The 23,102-nt window shown below is 46.3% G+C and overlaps 1 protein-coding gene across 1 annotated transcript in view; it reads right to left on the minus strand.

Moving 5' to 3' along the window:
* FAM135B (family with sequence similarity 135 member B) overlaps positions 1-23,102 on the minus strand; it is a 179,625-nt gene that overhangs the window by 130,598 nt on the left and 25,925 nt on the right. Inside the window, exon 2 of the mRNA XM_055314296.1 lies at positions 5,012-5,091. Within this exon, the coding sequence (XP_055170271.1) occupies positions 5,012-5,091 (80 nt within the window). The remainder of the gene's footprint in view (positions 1-5,011; positions 5,092-23,102) is intronic.

The raw sequence follows: 23,102 nt of genomic DNA on the forward strand, positions 1-23,102 counted from the left end.
TAAATTTCCACGATTTCCCATTCTGGTTTTGATGAGCCGTGTGGAGCAGATGCCCATGTTATATGCAGCTCAACCCCCCACCCCACAGGCCAATTTCAGTGGTCACCCCCTTCCACCCCCCAGGGAACATCTTCTAACACCTCCAGGGAGGAAGAGAAGGAAACATCTATGAACTAGCACCCCTGTGGTAGAAGGAAATTGTCACAGTTCAGTAGATGTCCTATTTATTCTCAAGCAGGGACACATCGATTATGGGTAGCCCTGACCCCAAGAGAGAAGAGACGATGATTCTGGGAGACCCACAAAAGGTAGGCAAGGCTCTGAGGCAAGCAAATCACATCCTAAAATTTCTTGCTTCTGGTTTCTCTTCCTGTTACACCCGAGGCCTCACATATGAAGTCACCAGAATTCATCTCTGTCTCTGAGGTCCCAGGACTTTGGTTTTTAGGAGGCATCTGGAAGGTTTTGGAATAGCTGAGAGATGTCCTGGCCTCGGTGGGTCATCACGGGATCACCTGCAATTTACACTTTTCTATATCTGGCAGTGACCCAGACCCTGTGGACTCCAGATTTCCACTGAACACCAGGGCCAAACGTCCCCCACTGTTCACATACCCACAGAGAAGGAGCCCCCTCTGTGCCTGCCCCCAGTTCCCGGAGCCCCTGGGACACCTGTCACCCTGGCCGTGCAGTCACCTGACTGCACGCATGTCTCTTCTGTAAGGCTGGGATCTTTCAAGAACGCCTGGGGGGGATGGTCACTTCTGACTGGGGGAGCTCAGAGCCCATCGCATCTATTCTAAGAGACATGCAGTTAACTCAGACAAGAAGAAACCTTCCCCAAGTCACCTTTTAAAAGTATCTTATAAAAAGAACACACCATGGTATACGTTTCACATGGGGGAATCATTCTTATTTCTTACTTACAGAATCTAACCATAAACATCGAGCCCAGAAAATTCAGTGAGCAATCGTTTCACATCTAGAGAAGCGGTATCTAAATCATCTGCCTAAATGAAGCCGTCTCTACGTAAAGTGGCTACCAAAGGACAGATATGTTTAAGTAGGGAATAAAAATGTATAATTCTGCCCCTTAATTTATGAAACGACATCTCGTGTTTGAACAGCCCTGGATCTGTGTCTTCGGGGTGCTCTCGTTTCATCGGGCCAGGAAGGAAGGCACACTTGGTGGGCATGACGCGGCCGCCAGCCCCCAGCCCCACCTGCAGTGCCTTCTCTCCTGCCCCCCTTCCTTGGCCCTGCCACCTCCCATCTCTCCTGCCCTGTGCTCGCCCTTGCGCTGCTCAGGCCCCGGTCATTTTGCTACATCTGCCCAGATCATCCTTCCCTACCTTTGTCTGCCGAACCAACCTCTGCTCCCAATTCCAGATCTCACTTGGGACCCCCAGCTCAACGTCCTCCTCTGCTGGACTCTCGGAACCCTGCTCTGCCTCCCTGGGAGGACTGTGAGCTCCTCCCAAGCAGCAAGGCAGCCTCCAATCCCCAGTGATGTGTCCCAGGGACCTTCATGGGGCAGGATGCTGCTAATTCAACAACCACGGTAGGGACAACAGGGACTAGGGACACTTACTCCAGTTAATAGGTACTGTGAGCTCATTGTGTGCCAGGCACTGTTCCGGGCATTTCCTTGCATAGTTCATCCAATCCTTAACACAAACCCAGGAGGGATGTACCTCTTACCCACCCCAATTTTACAGGTGAGGAATCTAAAAACCAACCAAGCAACCGATCATAATTAAAAAAAACTTTTCTAAAGTCACACAGCAGAGAAGTGTCGGGAGTAGGATTTGAAGCTGGGAAGCCCAGAGCCTGTGGCTCTCACCACTACTGAATGCTGCGTTTCTAGATAACAACAATCTTTTCTATTTGTTTTAGAGGTAAATGAAACAAACAAAATAAGTCAAATTAAATCATCTGTCCCTGCAAGACCACTCCACTAATGGGTGTCAAAGACACCATTAGGTCCCATGTGTTTTGACTCCTTCTGGTTCTCAGTACATCCTATCTCATGATCTAAACATATATTTGTCTTTCTTTTTGCTTGCTTGGGACTACATGTAGGTGATGGAAATCAAGTCTGGATAATTGTATGCAAACCTGACTGTTAAAATAACTGCCTTCATTGTTGTACCTGTAGAGGGCATCCCATGGGGGGGGGTGGAGTATATTCCCTTCTCCATGAAGGTGGGCTGGCCTTGACCAATGCAATGTGGGGAAGGGACTCTGTGCCAGTTCCCAGCCCAGCCTGTTAGAGACCTGAACCACCTTTCTCCCCGCAAACCACACCCTCCCTCTTTCAGTGAACTCAGCAACCACATGAGAGGTCAGACCACCCAACTGAAGACAGAAGCTCAGCCGTTCCCTTGGGCAGCCCAGCATCCCAACCAAGGGATCAGACATGTGAATGAAGACACATCTGATGTCATGATCTTTGGCAATCCATCCTCTCTGCAGAAATCTCAGAAGAAAGCGGCACACGAATGACCTGGCTGAGCCCAGCCGACTCAAAAAATCAAGAATAAATCATGGTTTTAAACCACTCAGTTTTGGCATGCTTGGCAATGCAGTGGTATCTAACTGAAAATAATGCAACTGGAAATTCACTTAGAGTAAGAAATCAAAAATGCTCTCTTCCTGACTCATGGAGCAATGCTCATGGTAATTGCTGCTGGCCTCTGCATGAGCATTCTATTCTAAATAGTATGCTTGCGCAAATCCCAAGGGCATAGCCAGTGTACCCCAATTATCCCTGTGTCGAACCAGACTATAGAAGAAGAAAAGCAATTTTTTCTTCCCCAAACTGCATTTCATTTTTCTTTGTTTCTCTGTGGCAAGTCCTCCTCTTCCCAAGCTCCTCTCAGGGCTCTCTCAGTGGCTGGATGTCCAGCAGTCCTCTGGTCCTCATGGTGGGGACCTCCAGCTCTAAGAGAGGCTCAGCTGGTGACAGGAACTGAGCTCAGGTGCTAGAGTCATGGGATAGGAACAGAGTCCTTGTCAGGAACCTGGGGATGGCTGTTGGCAGGTGGGCCAGGGCATGGATGCTCCCCGCTTTCCAGATCCCAGCCTCATCCCTGAGAACAGACTTGGCCTCACAGCCCCGATCGTGTGGCCCCTCACAGGTCAGACTGGCTGGACACTTACTTTGGACCAGCTCCTCTCCTGGCAAGTGACATTTATAATCTCCGTGAATGTCCTTCTTCCTTTACAATCTCTAAGACAAGAACACTACAGAGGATGGGTTGTTTTGTTTTGCTTTTTTAGATTTTAGTTGTTTATTCATGAGAGACAAAGAGAGAGGCAGAGACAAGACAGAGGGAGAAGCAGGCTCCCCGCAGGAAGCCTAATGAAGGACTTGATCCTGGGATCCTGGGATCACGCCCTGAGCCCAAGGCAGCCGCTCAACCACTGAGCCACCCAGGTGCCCCCAGAAGATGGGTTTTGATCTTCATTTTTTGGGTGAGGAAGTTAAATTTCAAGTTACCAATGCCTGGGGTCACACACGAGTTCATGCAATGTCAGGGTTCCTACTCCCACAACCAATTCCACCAACCTTCTTCTAGCAGAACCCGAGGTGGCGATGGGGTGCTACACAGCAGTCCTGGAACAGGGAACTGCAGGCTTAATGCACACAAGACACAAGGGACCGGGTGCCCACCAGTCTGTCACCTGATTTCTTCCCCGGAGAGAGGAACAGAGTAGAAGTTAAGGAACATCCTGAAAATGTGGTGACTTGCCTGTTACTTGACACTTCCCTCCACCCAGAGTCAGAGGAGGAGCAAGTGATCTCCAGTATCTTTCTATTTCTAGACCACAGGCTCTGGACAACCCGCTGCCCATACACCACCAGCAGTTCTGGATTCTTGCTGTGTGGACCGAGTCCGCTGCTCTGCCCCATGCCTCTCACACCTCCTCCAGGGAGAGCTAAGTTAACCACTGCGTCTACACTCCCAGTCTGCGGGTATTTCATCACACGGGATTCCGTTCACCAGAATACCTCTGCCAATAATGAAATGGCCCAATTGCCAGGGAAACTCCAAAAGGAATCTTTGAATGGCAGCTATGACCTGAGCTTTTGACTCTATTGGACTTAATGTCTATAATAATCTTTACTACCTCTATTTGTGTCTTTAAAGTTAAGTAGATTTTCCATAGTTCTTTCTTTTTAATTCCTTATTCTCTCTCTCTCTTCCATCCTTATGGGTTTTTTTTTTAAGATTTTATTTATTATTTGAGACAGAGGGGAAAAAATGAGTAGTGGGGAAGGAAAGAGGGAGAGAAGCAGAATCCCCGCTGCAGGAAGCCCACCACGGAGCGGGATCCCAGGACCCTGAGATCATGACCTGAGCCCAAGGCAGATGCTTTACCAACTGAGCTACCCAGGTGCCATCTCCATCCTAAGGTACCAACACATTCCCCCAAATGTACTAATGTAAGTATTCCCTCTTGGTGCCTATCCTTACTTCTTAATGTAATAAATTCTGTATTTTGGACTCAACAACACTTTATCACACAAGCACCTGCTGAGAGCCCTGGATGCCCACTAATACCCAGGCACCTCCAAGTCAGAACCTAGGCTGTCCTTGGCAATAATTCTCCCCAAGCTGGGAGTGATGATTTTGACTCCTCGTGGAAGGAAGAACTGCCACAATGGCCAACTTATTCAGTCCTCTATAACTAGCTGATTATCAGCATTGACAATAGGATGCCATTTGCCAACCTCTTCCTCCCTGACTTGGCTGTAGCCAACCCTTGCCAGCCAGGTTTACCCCTGGGAGAGTGTGTTCTCCTTCAACCAGGCTCCCCTTGCAACACTGTTCACAGATGGCTACACCAACAGTGGGTGTCCCCTTCCAAAATTCAGTCATCCAACATCCAACATGATTTACTGAATGTCCCCATCTTTGTTGCACTCTGCTCTTCACTGGCAGGTAGTGATAAGTGACGGCTTACCAGTGAACAGCAAATGCCCCCCTGCCATCCCCCTGCTCACCTGTCTGCCCAGCAATGGAGGCGCTCAGTCTGTGGGGGATCCTTGAGGACACCTTCAAGGTCACTCGGATCTGGTAATACCTAAGGAAAGAACAGAGGACAGGCTGATGAAGATCAGACTCCTCACTGGAGGCTTCTCCTAAAAGTACCTACACTTAATACTAAAGGCCATAGAGAACCATGGAAGTCTGCAGGCAGCCTGCACGATCATTTGGCATCAAGGAGGGACAGTGGGAGAGGAATAGGATGGAACCAAGATGGAGACAGGAAGTTGAGTTGAAGTGAGATCATACAAGGTTGGTGGTAATGGGGAGAGGGAATGGGATAGTGGGGTTGGCCATATGGCACAGGCACATTAATGGGAATGGCTTTCCTTTGGTCAGAAAAGTCTTCTACAGGAAAATGGAAGCTTTAACGCATAGTGTAAAATCCGTACATAAATTGAGTTGCTGTCATGTGGCAACACAGACAATTTCTTCCTTTAGAAACACAGCAGCTGGGATGCCAATCCTGAGGGTACTGCCAACCACTTTTTCCAGTGTATTCCCGTGCCCTTATTTATAATCTGTCACTCCCATTTCAAAATTCCATCATTTCAGGACCTTGTGCAGGTTCCCACCCTATCAGTAACCCTCCTATCTGCCCATTTCTGCCCCAGGTGCAGAAGCATCTTCTCCATTTCCCTGCTTGCAATTAATGGCCCTTTTGCTTGCAAGCGCACAGGAACATTTCTGGCATCACGACTGCTCCTCTCTTCTACCGATTTCAAGCCCATTGTGAAATGGAATGTGAATAAAACAAAGTGAAATAGAGGTAAAATGAACCATGAACACATCAGTCTCCAATGGCTCATTGAGCTTATGACTGGAGGTGACACCGCACTGTGATATACTCATAGAAGGTTCTGTGGACATGCTCGTGTTTGTGGTACATGTGTGCGTGATAAGCAGGAGATGGAGAGCAAAGAGCAAGGGTGCTAGATTCATAGCTGGAGTTTGGGTGACATAATTTGTGAGCTGTGTGATTTTGAATACTCACAATTTCTCTAAACTTGTTTCTGAACTTTTTTCTGTATCTATAAAATGATGATTTAAAAAAAATACCTCCCATGACATCTGCTTCTAAGAAAGATGGCATACACATACTTTTCCCTATTCTTCCCACCACATACAACTAAAACATTATATATATATATAATGTATAATGTATATATATATATAACAAAATATTTTTACAGATGAAGAAGAAAGCAAACAGTCCAAGGACCTCAAGGTCCAAAAAAAGATACGGCAGTGAGTTTTCTTTATTTTCTTTTTGCTTCCTATATCCCAGAGAAAAGCCAACAAACCAAAAATCCTAATGGCTGTAGACAAAAAAAAAAAAACCCAAACAAAAATGCCTACTTTCCCTAGAAAAGGACCAGAAAAGGAGCAGCCAAGCAAGATAAAAAACTTTTAGAGAATAGTGGTTGTACTCCAGCCATATTACACACAAAATTGTGGCCTCACCTCTACCCATACCAGCAAAGGCCAAGTGGGAGCCTAGATGTCCTCCACTGCCAAGCTTTAATGAGGCACCTTCCCCACCTGTCAAGAGGTCTTCTAGTAGGGAGCCAAATTTTCACTGCTATGGATAGTAATGAGAACCCTAGCTTTGTAAAGTACAGACTATGTGGGGGGCCTGAGTTTCTACTCCCACCCAACAGTAACAAGGGCACAAATATGCTCAAATGGGACAGCCCTGGTGGCTCAGCAGTTTAGCGCCGCGTTCAGCCCAGGGCCTGATCCTGGAGACCCAGGATCGAGTCCCACGTCAGGCTCCCTGCATGGAGCCTGCTTCTCCCCCTGCCTGTGTCTCTGCCTCTCTCTGTGTCTCTCATGAATAAATAAATAAAATATTTTTAAAAAACCAAAAGTATGCTCAAATGATTTCTGACAAAGTTCAAAAGCAATTCAATGGAAAAAAAGGTAGCCTTCTCAATCAATGGTCCTGGGGATCCCTGGGTGGCGCAGCAGTTTGGCACCTGCCTTTGGCCCAGGGCGTGATCCTGGAGACCCGGGATCGAATCCCACATCGGGCTCCCGGTGCATGGAGCCCGCTTCTCCCTCTGCCTGTGTCTCTGCCCCTCTCTCTCTCGCTCTCTGTGACTATCATAAATAAATAAAAATTAAAAAAAAAAGAATCAATGGTCCTGAAGCAACGGAACATTCACAGGCAAAACCATAACCAAAACCAAACAAAGAGCTCAACTTAAATCTCACCTAAATCTAAACATTCTACAAAAACTAATTCAAAGTGGATCATAAACTTATGTGCAAAATGTAAAACTATTAAACCTTCAGGAAGAAAAACAAAAGAAAGCTTTAAAGTCTAGGGATAAGCAATGAGTTCTTAACCAACAGCAAAAGCATGATCCACACGCATAAAAAAATTGATAAAAAAGAAAAGCTGACCACTTTTGTCCTGCAGTTCATGCCACTTAGAGAATTATAAGACAAGCCACATGGTGAGAGAAAACGTGCAAATCACACACAGCTGACCATCATTTGCAGATTCTGTACATGTAGATTCTCCTACAACCTCACATGATATTCAGGGGCTCCGTGGTCACTCAGACATATGCTCCCACAGGTGTAAAGTCTGACTCACCTCTTGCACCTGTTTCCACTTGAGGTCCAACAACACAATACCACCTTCTGTTTCAGTTCTCATGCCATCAACACATGTCCTCTGCAGCGTATTTAGTGCTACTTTTTAAATATATATTTTTGTGCCTTTTGTGGATGACTCTGCTATTTAAAATGGCCCCTCATGTAGAGTTGATGCACTGTCTGGTGTCCCTAAATGCAGGAAGGCTGTGGAGAGCCTTACAGAGGTGATAATGCATTAGACAAGCTGACCTCAGAACTAAGGTATAGTGCCACTGGCCATCAGTTCATTGTTAGTGGATCAAAGATAAATAGAGAGATGATGATGATGATGATGATAATAGATAGATGATAGATAGATAGATAGATAGATAGATGATAGGAAAATAGATGATAGATGATAGGAAAATAGATACATGATAGATACATGATAGATGATGACAGACAGGAAAATAGATAGATGATAGATTATAGATAGATAAATGATAGGAAAATAGATGATAGATGACAGATGATAGGAAAATAGATGATAGATGATAGAAAACTAGATAGATAGATGATAGGTGATAGATGGTAGATAGGAAAATAGATAATAAACAGATGATAGATTAAGAGATAGATGATAGATGATCGATGTATTGATAGATAGCACTGTCTTAAACAGAAACACGCCAAAAACAAGGTTATGTATTAATCAGTTGACAAGCACGTTGTGACCAGAGGCTCCCAGCCCCTCACTCTGTTTCCCGGGGGAGCGACAACTCATGCCACGGAGGCAGTCTACTACCATTGTGAAACCCATGGGGGAAGCACAATCACAAATTAGCTCATAGGCTCATGCATCTGTGTGAGGGAGACTGAGGCAGCATGGAAGCTTCTGGCCTTGTCTAGAGGAGACAGCTGCTCCTTAGCAGTTGCTAATTACCACTGTGCAGAAAGGTTGACTGTGTATTGCTAGATCTTTTGGGTTTTCAAGGGAAGACAGAAACTCGGATTTTTAATAAAACATCTTTAAAATGTTGAATGTTGCTTCATAAATTAATGACAGTGGCAGGAGCAACAACAGGCACAGTGAAACAATTAGAGGCAGCCACCGCGGCCACAGCATTCACAATCAAGCTCCGTGTCCACAGAATGGAACACATTTGCGCGCGAACTCCCCATGCGCCAATAACCGGCGCACTCTGATTTATACAAATACAAGATGTCGCTTCTGGTGTTTCTTTAATAAAAGACTCATGCATTTCAATAATACCGTCATCAGCGGAAGAGATATAAATCCCTCCACCACCACCAGTTTTAATATTCTAATGGCTTCTTCTCTGAACACAAAATGGGGCACTCGTTGCCAGAGGCCATGTATCACTTTTCCATCACTTTTCTATCAGACCATATATCACACTCCAAGCTGTGCTTAGAGCAGTTAGAGTTATGCTCAAGACTTACTCAGCACCACTGTGCCAAGGCCTGTATCAGGAACTTTCATGGACGCAATCTTGCTGGAGCCTCTATAAATCCTCCGTGAGAGAGAGCATCATCTCAGGTGCTAACCAGAGAAGATACTGGGCCATTGGAAATATCAAACTACTCATCCAGGAGTAAAAGGGCAGCCACCATTTTAATCCAGGGATAAATGTATTTTTAAAACTTTTTTGCCTGCTACCCGTCACAGGAATCACATTTTATTGCATACATTAAAACCTTTTATAACCAATTCCAAAGCACCGTCTGAGTTCTTATTTCTTAAAAGCACTTGATGTTGCTGGGTCTTACTTCAAGGGATCAGTCATCATTTTGAACTTCAGGTGCTTGGCATGCATATGTTGAAAGAAAGAAGCTTCAATTAGACTGGCCCACTTGGGCTCTGCCCTGATTAAACAGAATGCTTAAACCCCTTTAATAATTCTCTTTTCTCTGCCAAGAATTTCTGCCAGGTCATAAATCCATAAACCAAGCCATGTGTCATACATGACATACATGACATCATTTGATCCTTGCGGGAAATCTTTGATACCCGTGCTATGATTTCCATCTTAAAGATGAGAAAAATTGCCCTCTGGAGATGAAGGGATTTGTCCCAAGTTCACACATTCAGTAAGTAATGTTAGCACATCTCCAGGAATGACCTTATTATTTCACACATGGATTTCCTCTACCCATCTTAAATCCACCTTCTTCGAGCTGGGGTCATTCAAGAAGACACTATGGAGAAGGGAGCCGTGAGCTCAGGTCCTTGGAGGGTGAGCAAGTGGGGGGGTGGGGGGGAGTGAGTTGCAGTCGGAAGGAAGAAAGAAACGGAGACCAGGAGGTAGAAACCATCAGACAGTGCGCCAGCATGTTTGAGTAGTCTGGATTTGCACATGACTCCTTTTGGGATATAAATATATATAGTCACTTTTTACCTTATGGGCTTCCATCTGTGAGGGTGGTGTAAACTATGCCCTTTATATAATGTGGTAGGCAGAATAATGCCCCTTCCAAAGATAGTTACGTCTTAATCTCCAGAACCCATGAAAGAGAATTAAAGGTTGCAGATGGAATTAAGGTTGCTGACCACCTGGCCTTGCAATGAGATTATTCTACATCACCTGGGTACACCCACTGTAACCACAAGAATCCCTCCAAATGGAAGACGAAGGTAGAAGAGGGAGACAGGGTAACTCAATGTGAGAAAGACCCTACCAGCCGCTGCTCCCTTCACAGATGGAAGGTGCCATTGGCCAAAAAATGCGAGCAGCCAACATGCAATGGAAAAGACAAGGAAACAAATCCTTCCCTAGAACCTCCACAAAGGAATACAGTCCTTGCAAAGCCAGATTTTAGCCTAGTTGGATGCATTTCAGGCTTCTGACCTCCAGAGTTGTTAGATTATAAATTTAGGTCATTTTGAGCCACTTAGTTTGTGGTGATTTATTACAGTAAACGAATGCATATAGGCTTTCAAATTTCTTCCTCATGACAAAGCTAATAGGCAGGAGTGATGATCCCCATGTTAACAATGTAACAATTGCTCAGAGAGTTTAGGCAATTTTCCTACAGTCACAGGGCTAGTTAATGGAAAGTTTAGAGATTAAAATGCAGGGCCATTTGACTCAACCAAGCTCTTATTTGGGGAGGCAAATTTAAGAGCTTTAAACTTCATTAGGCTCCCCTCAACTTCCTCATCACTATTGTCACCAGGTGTCCAATCATATCCTCCCTCTGATCACTAATGTATTTCCCTTTGCTTTCTCAAAAGCACCTTTGGAAGAGGTATGCTATCTTTTGCCTCTTTTGTATTCCCCCAAGCTCTGAGCACCGTATAAGGAGAGAAAAGCATCTAACTAACATTTGTTCTTGGTTGATTATAGAAATATCCACTACTACCAGCTGTTGGAGGAGGAAAACCATGTCCAACCCATCTCTGTATTTCCAGCAACCAACATGGTGCTCATAGTAGTTGGCATTCAATCGGTGTCCAAGGAAAGAGAAAGATTGATTCCAACAACAGAGACTCCATTAAAAACCACGGGGCTATACAATCCACTTCCAACATCTACAACTCTGTGAGTGACTAAGAATCCACATGCATTTTTTATGAAACAAAATTAGAAATGATATTCTATAATGGGAATACAGAGATCTATGACATTTTCTTATAATCATTTTCATATCAGGCACAATATGAAACAACCACTCTGACCCAGAGACAGGTGACATGACCTGAAGTATAAATCACTGTGTTTCCAAAAAGGTCAAAACTGAGACCTGGGAGTCAGAAAGCCTAGGTCCCAAAGCCAAATAGGCAAACTTCAAATAATAACTTTCCTTCTCTGAGCCTCCTTCCTCACAAGTGATGCCATCTGTACGAGCCTCACAGAACTGCCATGTGCTGCAAACAGGAGGTGCATGTAAGGCCCCTAGTGTGATGCTCAACCTTTAGTATTTAAAGAGAAAATATTGCTGTTACTGTTATCTAAGATATGTAGAATAGACATCATCCCCCAACTGAGACCCCAATCTATCCAATCTATGGCTGGGGTGAAGCTGGGGGAAAAGTGATGGCTTGGGTGGGACAAGGTTCAGAGATGCCTGTGGCATGTGGTACTTGATAATGCAAAATGGCAGGCACAAGAAGAAATGCTCTGCTCTGGCATGGATGTGCCCATATGGCTGAGAAGAAATCCTCTTTCTTTGAGTCCTCTGAGGCAGTATGGCATAGTGGCTTATGAGTGTGAACTCTAGAAATCTGCCCTGACTGGCTGTGTGACCTAACTTGACAGTGGAAGACCCACTGGTCCCAAGGTAAAACTCTCTGGCCTAACAGGGTAAATGGGGAAGTCATGCCAGTAAGAGAGGCTTTGCTGTTCTAAAAAATCAACTAAAAAAAGAAAAAAAAAAGACCCAGGAAATGACCAATATATTTTTGCTGTACACTCATAGACTGACTCATCTGTTCTGACAGTGTCCACCCACCATAACAGAACTATAAACCACTCTTTTGGGTTTTATTAGCCTCAATGGCAAATAATGAGATACTTTTTTAAGAAAAGTCCACTCTTTCAGCAAAGCTTGTCTGGAGACTTCAATATTATCAAAACATAATAGTTACCACAAATCAGATTCCACTGATGTTTTACTGTGATGAGTTTTCTCGTTCCTTCAATCCCATCTCCTTGCTCATCCTGAAGGGTCTATGTGATGCTCACATTCTGACCTGTCTGTTCAATATCCATGGTCACTCCCCTCCTTCTTTACAAAAAAAGATCAGATTTTGCCAGAGAAAGAAATATGCCTACCTAAAAAGTACTTGCCCATCCCGAATCTCTTGCAGCTAGGAGATATCATGTGATCCTCTCCTGGCTAATGAGAGAAAAACCACACATTGCCAGATGGAACACTTTTAAGGAGCGTCTTGGGCTATCTCCCTTCTCTGACTTTCTCTCCTGACTTGACACAGAAAGAAAATACTGGTGAGCATTAAAGCAGTCATGCTTTGGCCATGAGGATAAAAGCCATGTTCAAAGGATAGTAGAGCAGAAGGACAGGAGAAGTCTGAGTCTTTTGTGTCTCTTGTGACATGGTGGTCCTGTCTACTTCTGCATTTCTTGAGACATCTTATAACTGTTAAGCCAGGATTAGTCCTACATCGGATCATCTGAAGCCAAACACAATCCTTGTGGATGGAATCTGATTCCAGACCCTCCTGAGGCCACATTTTCTCTAGGGAAAATTTCAGAAGAAGCGACATCAGCAACCTGATATCTCTTGCTGTCTTTTTTCTTGACAGTAGAAAATCTTAAAATTTATGAACACAGGTTAGACTTTTGGGGAGAAATAAAGCTGATATTTTAGTCCACTGGAGTTTAAAGCTGCTTAGTGAGGGAAAAGGATCCTTTCCATAAAGCTGAACCTAACCATTGCAATGCATTCTCCTACAAGGTTTAGGGGTGGAGCTCCAGGTGACAATAAAGTGTGTTTTGCTTAACTCTGTGGGTATGCTGTGAGTCTGTTGGTATGCCCCGAAAACTTCAGGGATGCAGGTGGTCAAAGGTTGAAACTGTCAACGCCTGTGTCCTTTCCAACTGTGAAGACCTGCCTTCTACCGTTAACATCCCATCCTTCATGTCCAACTATGTAGCATTTTCGCCAACAGAAACCAAATTTATTTTTCATGAGAACTCTGAATTGTATATTACATTCCCACAGACAGGTACAGAAATAAGATTTTTCAAGGGCAGCCCAGGTGGCTCAGTGGTTTAGTGCTGTCTTTGGCCCAGGGTGTGATCCTGGGGACCCGGGATCGAGTCTAGCATCGGGTTCCTTGCATGGAGCCTGCTTATCCCTCTGCTTGTGTCTCTGCCTCTCTTTCTGTGTCTCTTGTGAATGAATAAATAAAATCTTAAAAAAAAAATCCCCTCAGTCTTGGGTAGTTTCCTCACGTAGACATATAGATCAGCCCTCAATGAGAGATCTTAGGGTACTGCTCGGCACATCCCTACTGTGAGCTTGCATGCTTGCTCTCTCTCCTGCTCTTATGCACTCTCTTTCTTTCTCGCTCTCTAATAACACAAGTGTGTTGCAGGCATTTAACAAATATGTGTTCAATCAAATCATTTTTAAATTAAATGTCTATAAAAGTCCATATTTGGGATGGGTGAGTACTTTTCAAGTAGGTACAGTTACTGCATGTTTTATGGTGCCACCCTAGCCACACAGTGATGTGTCAACAGTTTACAACTTCATGTGTTTTGACCTCAAAGTTGGTAGCTTGAAACTGGCCAAGGTGAGAGTATTTACACCATGAAAATCAATAAATGTAATGATCTCGTTTTTGTTATTTTTTTTCTTTTTCTTTTTTTTTTTTTTTTTGAGCCACTTTTAAAACATTTCTCAGTATGCCACTGCACCCCTGGTAACCACTACTCTATCCTTCTAACTAAAGGAGATATGGAGCCCACACAGATTAAATAAGAGGGCAATTTGGAAGAGTTCTAAGAAAGTCACTGTCAGGCAGGCCTCCAGCTGCTGGTCCCTCAGGAAAAAAATCTATCTCATTGCTCTGAGATACCTCATGTAAAAAGCTATACTCATTGTGCTCCTGGGATAATTCTGGGAGCAGGAGGGAAGAATGTGACCTTTGCAAGGGGCATGCCCTGTGAGTGTAGCTTTCAAAGTGTGCACAAAGTAGCTATCCTTCTTCCCCCATTACTCACATTAAAAACGAACTAGGGGTGGTGGAAGGGGAGGAGGGCGGGGGGTGGGGGTGACTGGGTGGTGGGCACTGAGGGGGGCACTTGACGGGATGAGCACTGGGTGTTATTCTGTATGTTGGCAAATTGAACACCAATAAAAAATAAATATATTATTTAAAAAGAAAAAAAGAGTCTAGACCTGAAATAAGAAATAAATTTAAGAAATTTAAAGGAAAAAAATAAAAAATAAACTATGAGAAGGATTACAGGAAAAAAAAAAAAAACAAAGCCAACCCAACGTAGCAAAAATAGCAATGATGAGGCTTCTTGTCCAACATAAGACAATTTAAACTCTCTGAACTCTCTTTTTTATTTGCAAATGGAGATGGTCTTTTACCTTTGGGAGTTAAGATTGACAAATCAGAATCAATGTGCAGAGCAACCCTGGGCTTTAATAAACGGTGGGTATTGTGTTTTATGTATCAGCCTGATTTGCTGGTGAACTACCATCCCTATTCACAGGAACTCAAATCAGCAATAGGAGTTGCCTAGTTGGAGATGCTATGTATACAAAATGAGGTTGCCAGGACCTGGGACACTTCAAAGTGCCTCCCCATGAGTCACACTCCCTGGGGAACCTGTTTTTCCACCTAATGAGTCAACTCAGATGGGGTTTCTAATTTGCATGAGTGGCCATGTGTCAGTGCTGGTCTCAGAAAAGTTGCTGGTGTCAATCTCCAGGTCCCCCAGAAAAGAGCCACTTGCAGGTAAAATGAAGACTCCTTCTTGACAGCTAGGATGGAATGGGACTCCATCACAAGACACCTGGGACAAGGTGCATCTTCAACAGGTGCCAGTTCGCTTCCCTTTTGATATGAGGTAGCACTGGATTTTCTTTGCACTTGCGTGGCTTGATTAAATGAGGTTAGGTGGAAAGCAGACTTTTAAGCTTCTTGCACAGCTTGAAATGACATGGGTAATTTAAAACCTCAGACCAGAAAATGTGCTGTGCAAAATCACACTGTGACAGGGGTCTCTGCAGAGAGAATTTTTCTAATTGGCAAGACCAGATCCGACATCTACTTCCGAGCAGTCGGAGGGTGAGGACAGGTCTTTCGTGTAGAGGGATCACAGGCGTGGTGTGAACATGCCCTGGGGAACCCAAGGCCCTGGCTTCTGCATCAGACAGACTGGGTGTTAAATACCAGATTCGCCACTTTCTGCTGGTGTGTGACCTTCAGCTGTCCATTTTACCTCCCCGAGCACTAGTTTTCTCATCTTAAAAATCAATTGTTGTGAGGAACAAATGGGACACTATAGGTAGAGGCCCTGATACAATGCATGAAACACATAAAGCAATTCCTTTTAACATATAGTTGTGACTATTATGACCAGATGTTGCTAACAGTAAGTAGACACAGAAAGGGGTGGGGTGGGGGAGATCCCCATGTCCACCCAGCTAGTTTGCAGAGTCCACAAAAGAGCACAAGACTGCTAATTTGGGCCCATCATCTAATCAATTATACCAATACATTTAGACATAACTTACTTTTAGGATATATATTGATATTAAGTGATAAGAAATGACACTCTGCAAGGAGGTGGATAAACTATTCTACTGTTGCTTCTGAATACCCCATAAATATCTACAATAACAACGGCACATCAGAGCAAGAATGAAGGAAGCCACCTGTCCTTGCAAGCCAACACTGAGTCAGGCACCAGACCAGATGTTTTACATGCGATATGAGTCTACCTGGATAATAGTCATTAAAGACGGTCATTATTTCCTCTATTCGTCCTACACAGGAGCTGAAGCTCCAAAGAAGTATACCTCACTCATAGGCTTATAGAGCATAAAAACAAGTAGTATGCAAGCTCATGGCTATGAAACCCCAAAGATCTGACTTCAGCTCATGATCTCAGGGTCTTGGGATAGAGCCCTGCATGGGGCTCCCCACTCAGCAGGGAGTCTGCTTGTCCCTCTGCCCTCCCCCCACTCTTGCTCTCTCTCTCAAATCAATAAAATCTTAAAAAGAAACAAATAATTAAAATTAAAAAAAAAAGTCATACCAGTGACCGTGGTGAAAAAAGATACCGCAAGCTTTCCATTTCATATTCTTACTACTCAGTTATGGTTAATGGTAAACTGGCCAACGTGGGTACAAGGCCCCAGGACAGAGGTTGAGGACCCAGAGAAAGGACACAATGGTCCCTGCCCTCAGGAACTTAGAGTCTAGCGGAGAGAAAAACTAACTTCACAGCTAGTAATTATAATCCTAAAGAAGCTCTTGTAGCTTCCAAAGGATGAGATAAAGGGCAAGGTTAGCTCAGAGGAGGAAGATATGGCCTCGGCAGGTGGCAGGGATGAATTAAAACTGGCTCCTAAAAGACAGTAGAGTGTGCAGGAGAGATCGCTCATATCAAGAAACAGGAATGTAAAAAAATATATATATATATATAAAAAAGAAGAAAGAAAAAAAGAAAGAAAGAAAGAAAGAAAGAAAGAAAGAAAGAAAGAAAGAAAAAGAAAGAGAAAGAAAGAAAGAAGAAAGAAAGAAAGAGAAAGAAGAAAGAAAAGAAAGAAAGAAAGAAGAAAGAAAGAAAAGAAAGAAAAGAAAAGAAAAAAAGGAAAGAAAAGAAAAGAAAAGAAAAGAAAAGAAAAGAAAAGAAAAGAAAAGAAAAGAAAAGAAAAGAAAGAGAGAGAGGAATGTGAGCTGGGGGTTCAAGACCAGGAACGACAGCAGAGTGGCTGGAGCAGAAGGCGGTATCTTTGATGTCGCCTGTTTGCAGCAGGGCCTTGTTGCAGCGCTGGCCTCGGGGGACCCAGCTGGGACCGTGAGCCACAGACCAGACTCCCCAGAGAGTCACGGCGCCCCTCTTGAACACGAGAGGGCAGGCTCTGACCCAGAGCGTGACTGAGATCCTGGTAGACGGAGATGCTCTGTGACGGAATTTTGTACGTGCTCCATTTTGCTACGCCTGAGTTGATCTGACTTATCCAGAGACTGATCCATTTTACAAATATAAGTCATGAAGCTGACATGACATGCCATCAAAGCTCCCCCCTGAGGAATAGGCAGGTCTAGGCCATGGTGGCGTTTGTGGTAGAGGGAAAGCCTGGAAAGACACAGAGGGGTGGGACCTGGGGGTGTGTGGGGGGCTAGTGGGGAGCTGAGTTGGGCTGGAGCACAGGATGGGGAACGAGCAACTACAAGTCGATATTTCTTTCCCAAATATTGACCCTGGTGCCTACTACGGTGTAAACAGATGGTTAACGCTACTCTCCACAGAGGAGTAAGTGTAGTGATTCAAGACACCAACTGTGAAATCGAACTGAGATTTGTTAAGTCTCAGATTCATCCCCTCCCAGCTCTGTGACCTTAGGAAAGCTACTTAACCTCTCTGAGCTACCATTTTCTCCTACGTCTCCCTTGCCTTGTCTCTCCACCAGTCGAGCGTGAGCCATGTTTCCTATCCAGGCGATGAGGGCAGGTGACACAGGCCGCTGAATCTTGCACGAGAGCAGATGCACAGGAGACAGGCACACAGACCTGCCAACTGTTCTCTGGGAGGAAGAAACCTCAGCCGATTCTCCAGCTCCTTCCATCAGAATGTGTTTTTGTTTTTGTTTTTTTTTTTAAAGATTTTATTTATTTATCTATTCATAAGAGACACAGAGAGAGGCAAAGACACCGGCAAAGGGAGAAGCAGGCTCCCTGCGGGGAGCCCGATGTGGGACTCGATCCCAGGACCCCAGGATCACGCCCTGGGCTGAAGGCAAAAGGCAGACAGATGCTCAACCACTGAGCCACTCAGGTGTCCCAGAATGTGTCTCTTCTGGGAAGAAACTGTCACAACTCTGCTTAGTGTTCCTCCCACAGCACCCCCATCTCTTAATTGCCTTTTGATATGGAAACTGCCAGGACCTGAAGCCGGCCTGGAGATTTCAAGGGATTTCCTCATCTGCGTAAAAATTCCCATTTCCTCATCAATCCAATCTTTATTTCTGCAGAACTGTTCCGACGGAACAACAACGAAGTCCCTCAGCTCCATTTAAGAGATGTGCTCTGTAATTACAGCAGACGGTGTTTGCACCAAGCGGCCGCCGAGTGAGGCATATGCTGCTGCTGCAGAACGGCGGGCCAGCAGGTGCACCAAGCAGGGGGCAGGGGTGCGGGCTTGGCCGGACATGGAGGGGGGAGTGGTGGGTCTGCCCCCCAGCATGACTGGGAGGCGCTAGGGAGGCGGTGGGGGGTCAGGACTTTGCACCACCAGCCACAGGGCCAGGCTGACGCCCAGGAGACGTATGCAAAAGCAGGACAGGAGCAGCCGTCAGCCCCTCAACCCCAGGCCCGTGGCAAGGACACAGGGAACACTGGCCGCCCCGCCACCATCCCTTCAACACCTCCTGCTCAAGGCACTGCCCTCTCCAAATAAACTTAGTACAATCACTAGCTACCAAGCACATGCCACTGCTCAGTCCAGGACACCTTTTCTGTAGGCTTCGGTGACCTAAGTGGTCATCTCCATCTTATTAATGAAAGAAACAGGTTCACAGAGGTTAAGTCGCTTTCCCAAGGCTCTGCTGCTAATAACGGTGCAGCGGGCGTTCAGAGCGGCTCCGTCCATCCTCAAGGCCCGTGCTCTCTCATTGCCTCCTCACCCCACGTCTTCGTCGCAGGACTTATATTCTGGGAGTTTCAGGCAATCAATCATGTCCATGGTGAGCTGTCAGCCTCTCTCAATATATCTGTCATCTTCATTCCTCTGTCCTTAGCAGGCCATGCAGAGTTGGTGCTAGAAACGTTTTCTGACTTACGACAGAGACCCCCAAACCATGAAGTGCTGAGTAATGAGAGACTTCAATCATAAATGCATTATGTGAAGACAGAAATATACTTTGCCCCCTCTGGCATGCATTTTGTCATCTGACTCAGGCAGATAAGGCACTAACTTTGGGGCATTTTAATCAAGAATGTGCAAACGCCATTACGATTTAAGTTGTGAAGAAATACAGGGGCTCTGCTGTCCTGAGGATGCAGAAAATAGTTTCATTTCTTTTTAAAAGTGGGTCTAAAAGTGGGCATTATTCCAGAATATATATGAGAAGAGAGGTTCAGAGAGATTGACTGGCTTCCCCAAAGTCACACAGCAAAGATACAGGGGAGCTGGGATTTTATTTTATTTTTTAAAATAATTTTCTTTTTTTTTTTTTTAAAGATTTTATTTATCCATGAGAGACACAGAGAGAGAAAGCCAGAGACATAGGCAGAGGGTGAAGCAGGCTCCCCATGGGGAGCCCAATGCAGGATTCGATCCCAGGGCCTTGGGATCATGCCCTGAGCTGAAGGCAGACACTCAACCACTGAGCCACCTGGGCATCTGGGGAGCTGGGATTTTAAACCAAGGTTTATCAGACTGATAAACCAGAACTCCAGAAAGCTCTTCCAAAGATAAGACAACACAGTCAATCCTGAGTAACCTCACACTGATGACAAATTAGTGGAGATGTGATAAAAGTCTTTACTCTGGAGTGGCCCATCATTTTCTGGTTGGTTGGCTTTCCACCTCTCACATCGCAGGCTGGGTTGAAGCTGGAATCAAAAAAACCTAGCAAAATTGGGGTAGAGCCCCCCCCCCAAAGCTCCCAACATGGATTCCAGCATGTACAGGGTCCCTGGTATGTTGCCATGGGATGCCTCTGGGAGAGCAGAGTCACAAGTCCTCAAACCCTGACTATCCGGATTCACATATGGCCTCTGGCCAGTCACCCCATGTCCCCAGGCCTCTCTGTCTAGAGGTTCAAAATAAGGAGATTGAGCTACAAAGTTCTGAAGCCCAGACTTCATTCCTGTTCCAAACTGACCAAGGAGCCCTTCGGCCATGCTTAGAACCAATGTTCAAGTTCCCGGTGAGCCTGGAAGCCATGTTTCCATGCTTACTTGCAAGAAGAAGTGAAAAGGATGGGTGCAGGGAAGAGTCTGTCCACTGCTCCTCTGATTGATGATGCTCTCGGCAGGGAGGTGGCTGAGCTTGGCTTTGCACCTGGAAACGCCTGGTGCATAGTCCACGGCCCGGGCACCACATCCCCTGGAACCCAGACAAGACTCTTCCACTAACCCAAGATTGACCCCTTTGGCCTTCGAGGTAAGGGAACTTCTGGGAGCCAGTGCCTACAGTCCACAGCCCTCTCTGCTCCCAGCTTCCGAATGATGCTGCCCCTCTCAGGGGCTCATACGGGCCCTTCTCTCTGGTCAGGACAAAAAGGACTGCGTTTGCTACCACCCACTCCTCGTAAAACCCCCGGGGATATGTGAACTGAGTTTTCGAGGGAAGTAACAGTTCAGAAAGAAACACATATGTGGCAAAAAGAGTCCCTTCCCTCTCACCCCAAGTCAAGAGATCAGCAGAATCGTGGCGGGCAGAAGAGCCTGGCCGGTGAGATGACCGGTTTCAGGAGCTGCAGGCACACCCACGAGGTGCTGTAGGGGGGCAGCGAGTATGGGGGGTGCAGGGGGGGGCCTCTGCTCCCCCTCTAAGGTGTCGTCATTTTGCACGTGCCTCCTGCTCTTGCACACCGCTGCACTTTGCGCACATGCCTCTGCCCCTCCCTGAGATGCCAGCCTCGAACATACTGGGAATCACTTTCATGCGTCGGGACCCAGCTCAGAGGCTCCCTGGCTGACAGCCGCCGAGGGGGCCCCACCTGTCCCCGTCCTCTGCTGAGTGTCTTTGTACTGAGGACGCTGCCTGGCTGCTGGGCAGTCTGTCCCTGGCCCAAGAAGCCTATCTTCTTCCTCCTTCCTGCTTCCCCAAGCACGAGCACGATGCCGGCTTGGCACCCAGCCCACCCAGTCCCAGTCCCTCGGCAGGGATTAGGAAAGGATTAACACACACATTTTATCTATTCACCCCAAGCCCCTGGCTGTGAGCTCCTTGCCAGAAGAACCTGTGCCTTATTGATTTCTACAGACTCCTCCCTCCACCTGCCTTCGTATTGAGGGATGAGTGGATGACTTAATCCTGATTCACTTTGGTGGCCAGAATCTGCCCACGGATTTCTTGATCCTGACAGCCCCCCCCTCGCTCTGGCAATGCTTTTGCATTTTCACATCATCCAGACTTTGGTTTGCAGCAAATGGCTGTAGATCTCCTTAGAAAATAGTCATTCACTCAACTTTTAGTAAACAATCAGAAAAAAAAATCAGTGTCCAATGTACCCAACAGAATCTTATTTTTGCTTAAATTGCTGACAGTGTATACATGTAGCTATATTCATGCAGAGACGTCTGTAAGTTTTCTTAAAGTCCCGTAATGGTTTTGAGGAATAGGATCTGTGTTACTCGGCATTTCCTAATTTACATAAATGAATATGCATTTTTGCGCAAGAGGATAAATGTAATATGGACCTTGGGAGGTTCCCCACAAAGACAGAGTCCAGGGTGCTCTTCTGAGCCCTACAAACTGGTACAAACTGGTGCTCATGGTGAAAATGCCCTGTCCCAGAGCCACTGTTAGGAGTCCACGAACCAGATGGGCACCCGTGTCGGCCGCTCCGCACAGAGCCCCCCGCGCAGGGTGACCGACAACCAGGGGCCACCAGCAATTTGTGTGCATTTATAAAATCCCAAACAATCATAAGACTTTAGTGGCTGTGTGGCATTAATTCAGACTGGATAAGTCAACTGTATCATGCTTACAAAACTAACTCAACATATTTCCTACACATAAACAGTGCAGACGGCCCCCCCCCCACCTCCATGTATGTCTCTGCTGCCTTGACGCCAGGAGGTCAGGGGTGGTGGCACCCAAAATCTCCAGCATGCTTCCAGGATATCAGGAACCAGGGGACGGGGCTGCAAACCCTAGGCAAGCACAGTGAGCTCTGACAAACCAGGGCCTGGACTGCATTCCAACGATGAGAACGTTCCATCAGCTGAGCGCTGCAGCATCACAGTTAAAACTACAAAACTCTGAAGACAATCCCTCCCCACTCACCCCTGCCACCCACGCCCCTCAGTGAGGTCCCTCCCCCCCGGTGCCCTGGGCAGGGCTGGCCTCCATGGAGAGGGGCCCTCGGCTTCTAGACCAGCAGCATGTGAGGCAGGTGGGCCCCTGGAGGGGAAGGTGCAGCTGGTGCCTTGTCCCCGCCACCGCCCAGCCCGGCCTGCAGTGGGCACGGCTCCTCGATGTGATTTCCTCGCAGCTAACCTGTGATCTCTGGGGGCCAGGCCCAACCCATCCTTCGGGGATGGACAGGAAGCTCTAAGAACTCCTTTGCTACCTCTGCAGCCGGTCCCTGGGACCCTGCCCAGCTGCCCACAGCAGGCCATGGGGCTCTGGGACAGCAAGGCCACTCCAGCACTCCCATGCAGAGGATCTCTGCCCCCGGGTGCGGGCAGCGCCACCTCACCCGCCCTCCACACTGCCCCGTCCTCCACGAGAACAAAGGGAAAGAGTACAGAGCAGTGACAGGCACTGAGCCTAACCTCCAGCTCCATGCAAGCGTCTTGGTGACTCCCTAAATCCTATAAGAGCCCCATCCACGTAGATACTACGGCCTCCCTGTAGCCACATCGCTCTGTCCATGCCATGATCCATACTGTCACCCGCAAATAGAAGACGGGCACAGCTCCAGGGTGGGTGACATGTTGGGGTCACACTGCTGGTGAGCTGACCCAGGGTGGCCCGACTCCAGGCCTCCTGCCCCTGCTCACTGCTCATATCTATAACCGAGGACCCGACCATGACACTGCTCTGCTTCCAG

Source organism: Nyctereutes procyonoides, unplaced genomic scaffold (genome assembly GCF_905146905.1).
Source record: "Nyctereutes procyonoides isolate TBG_1078 unplaced genomic scaffold, NYPRO_anot_genome, whole genome shotgun sequence".
Lineage (NCBI taxonomy): Eukaryota > Metazoa > Chordata > Mammalia > Carnivora > Canidae > Nyctereutes > Nyctereutes procyonoides.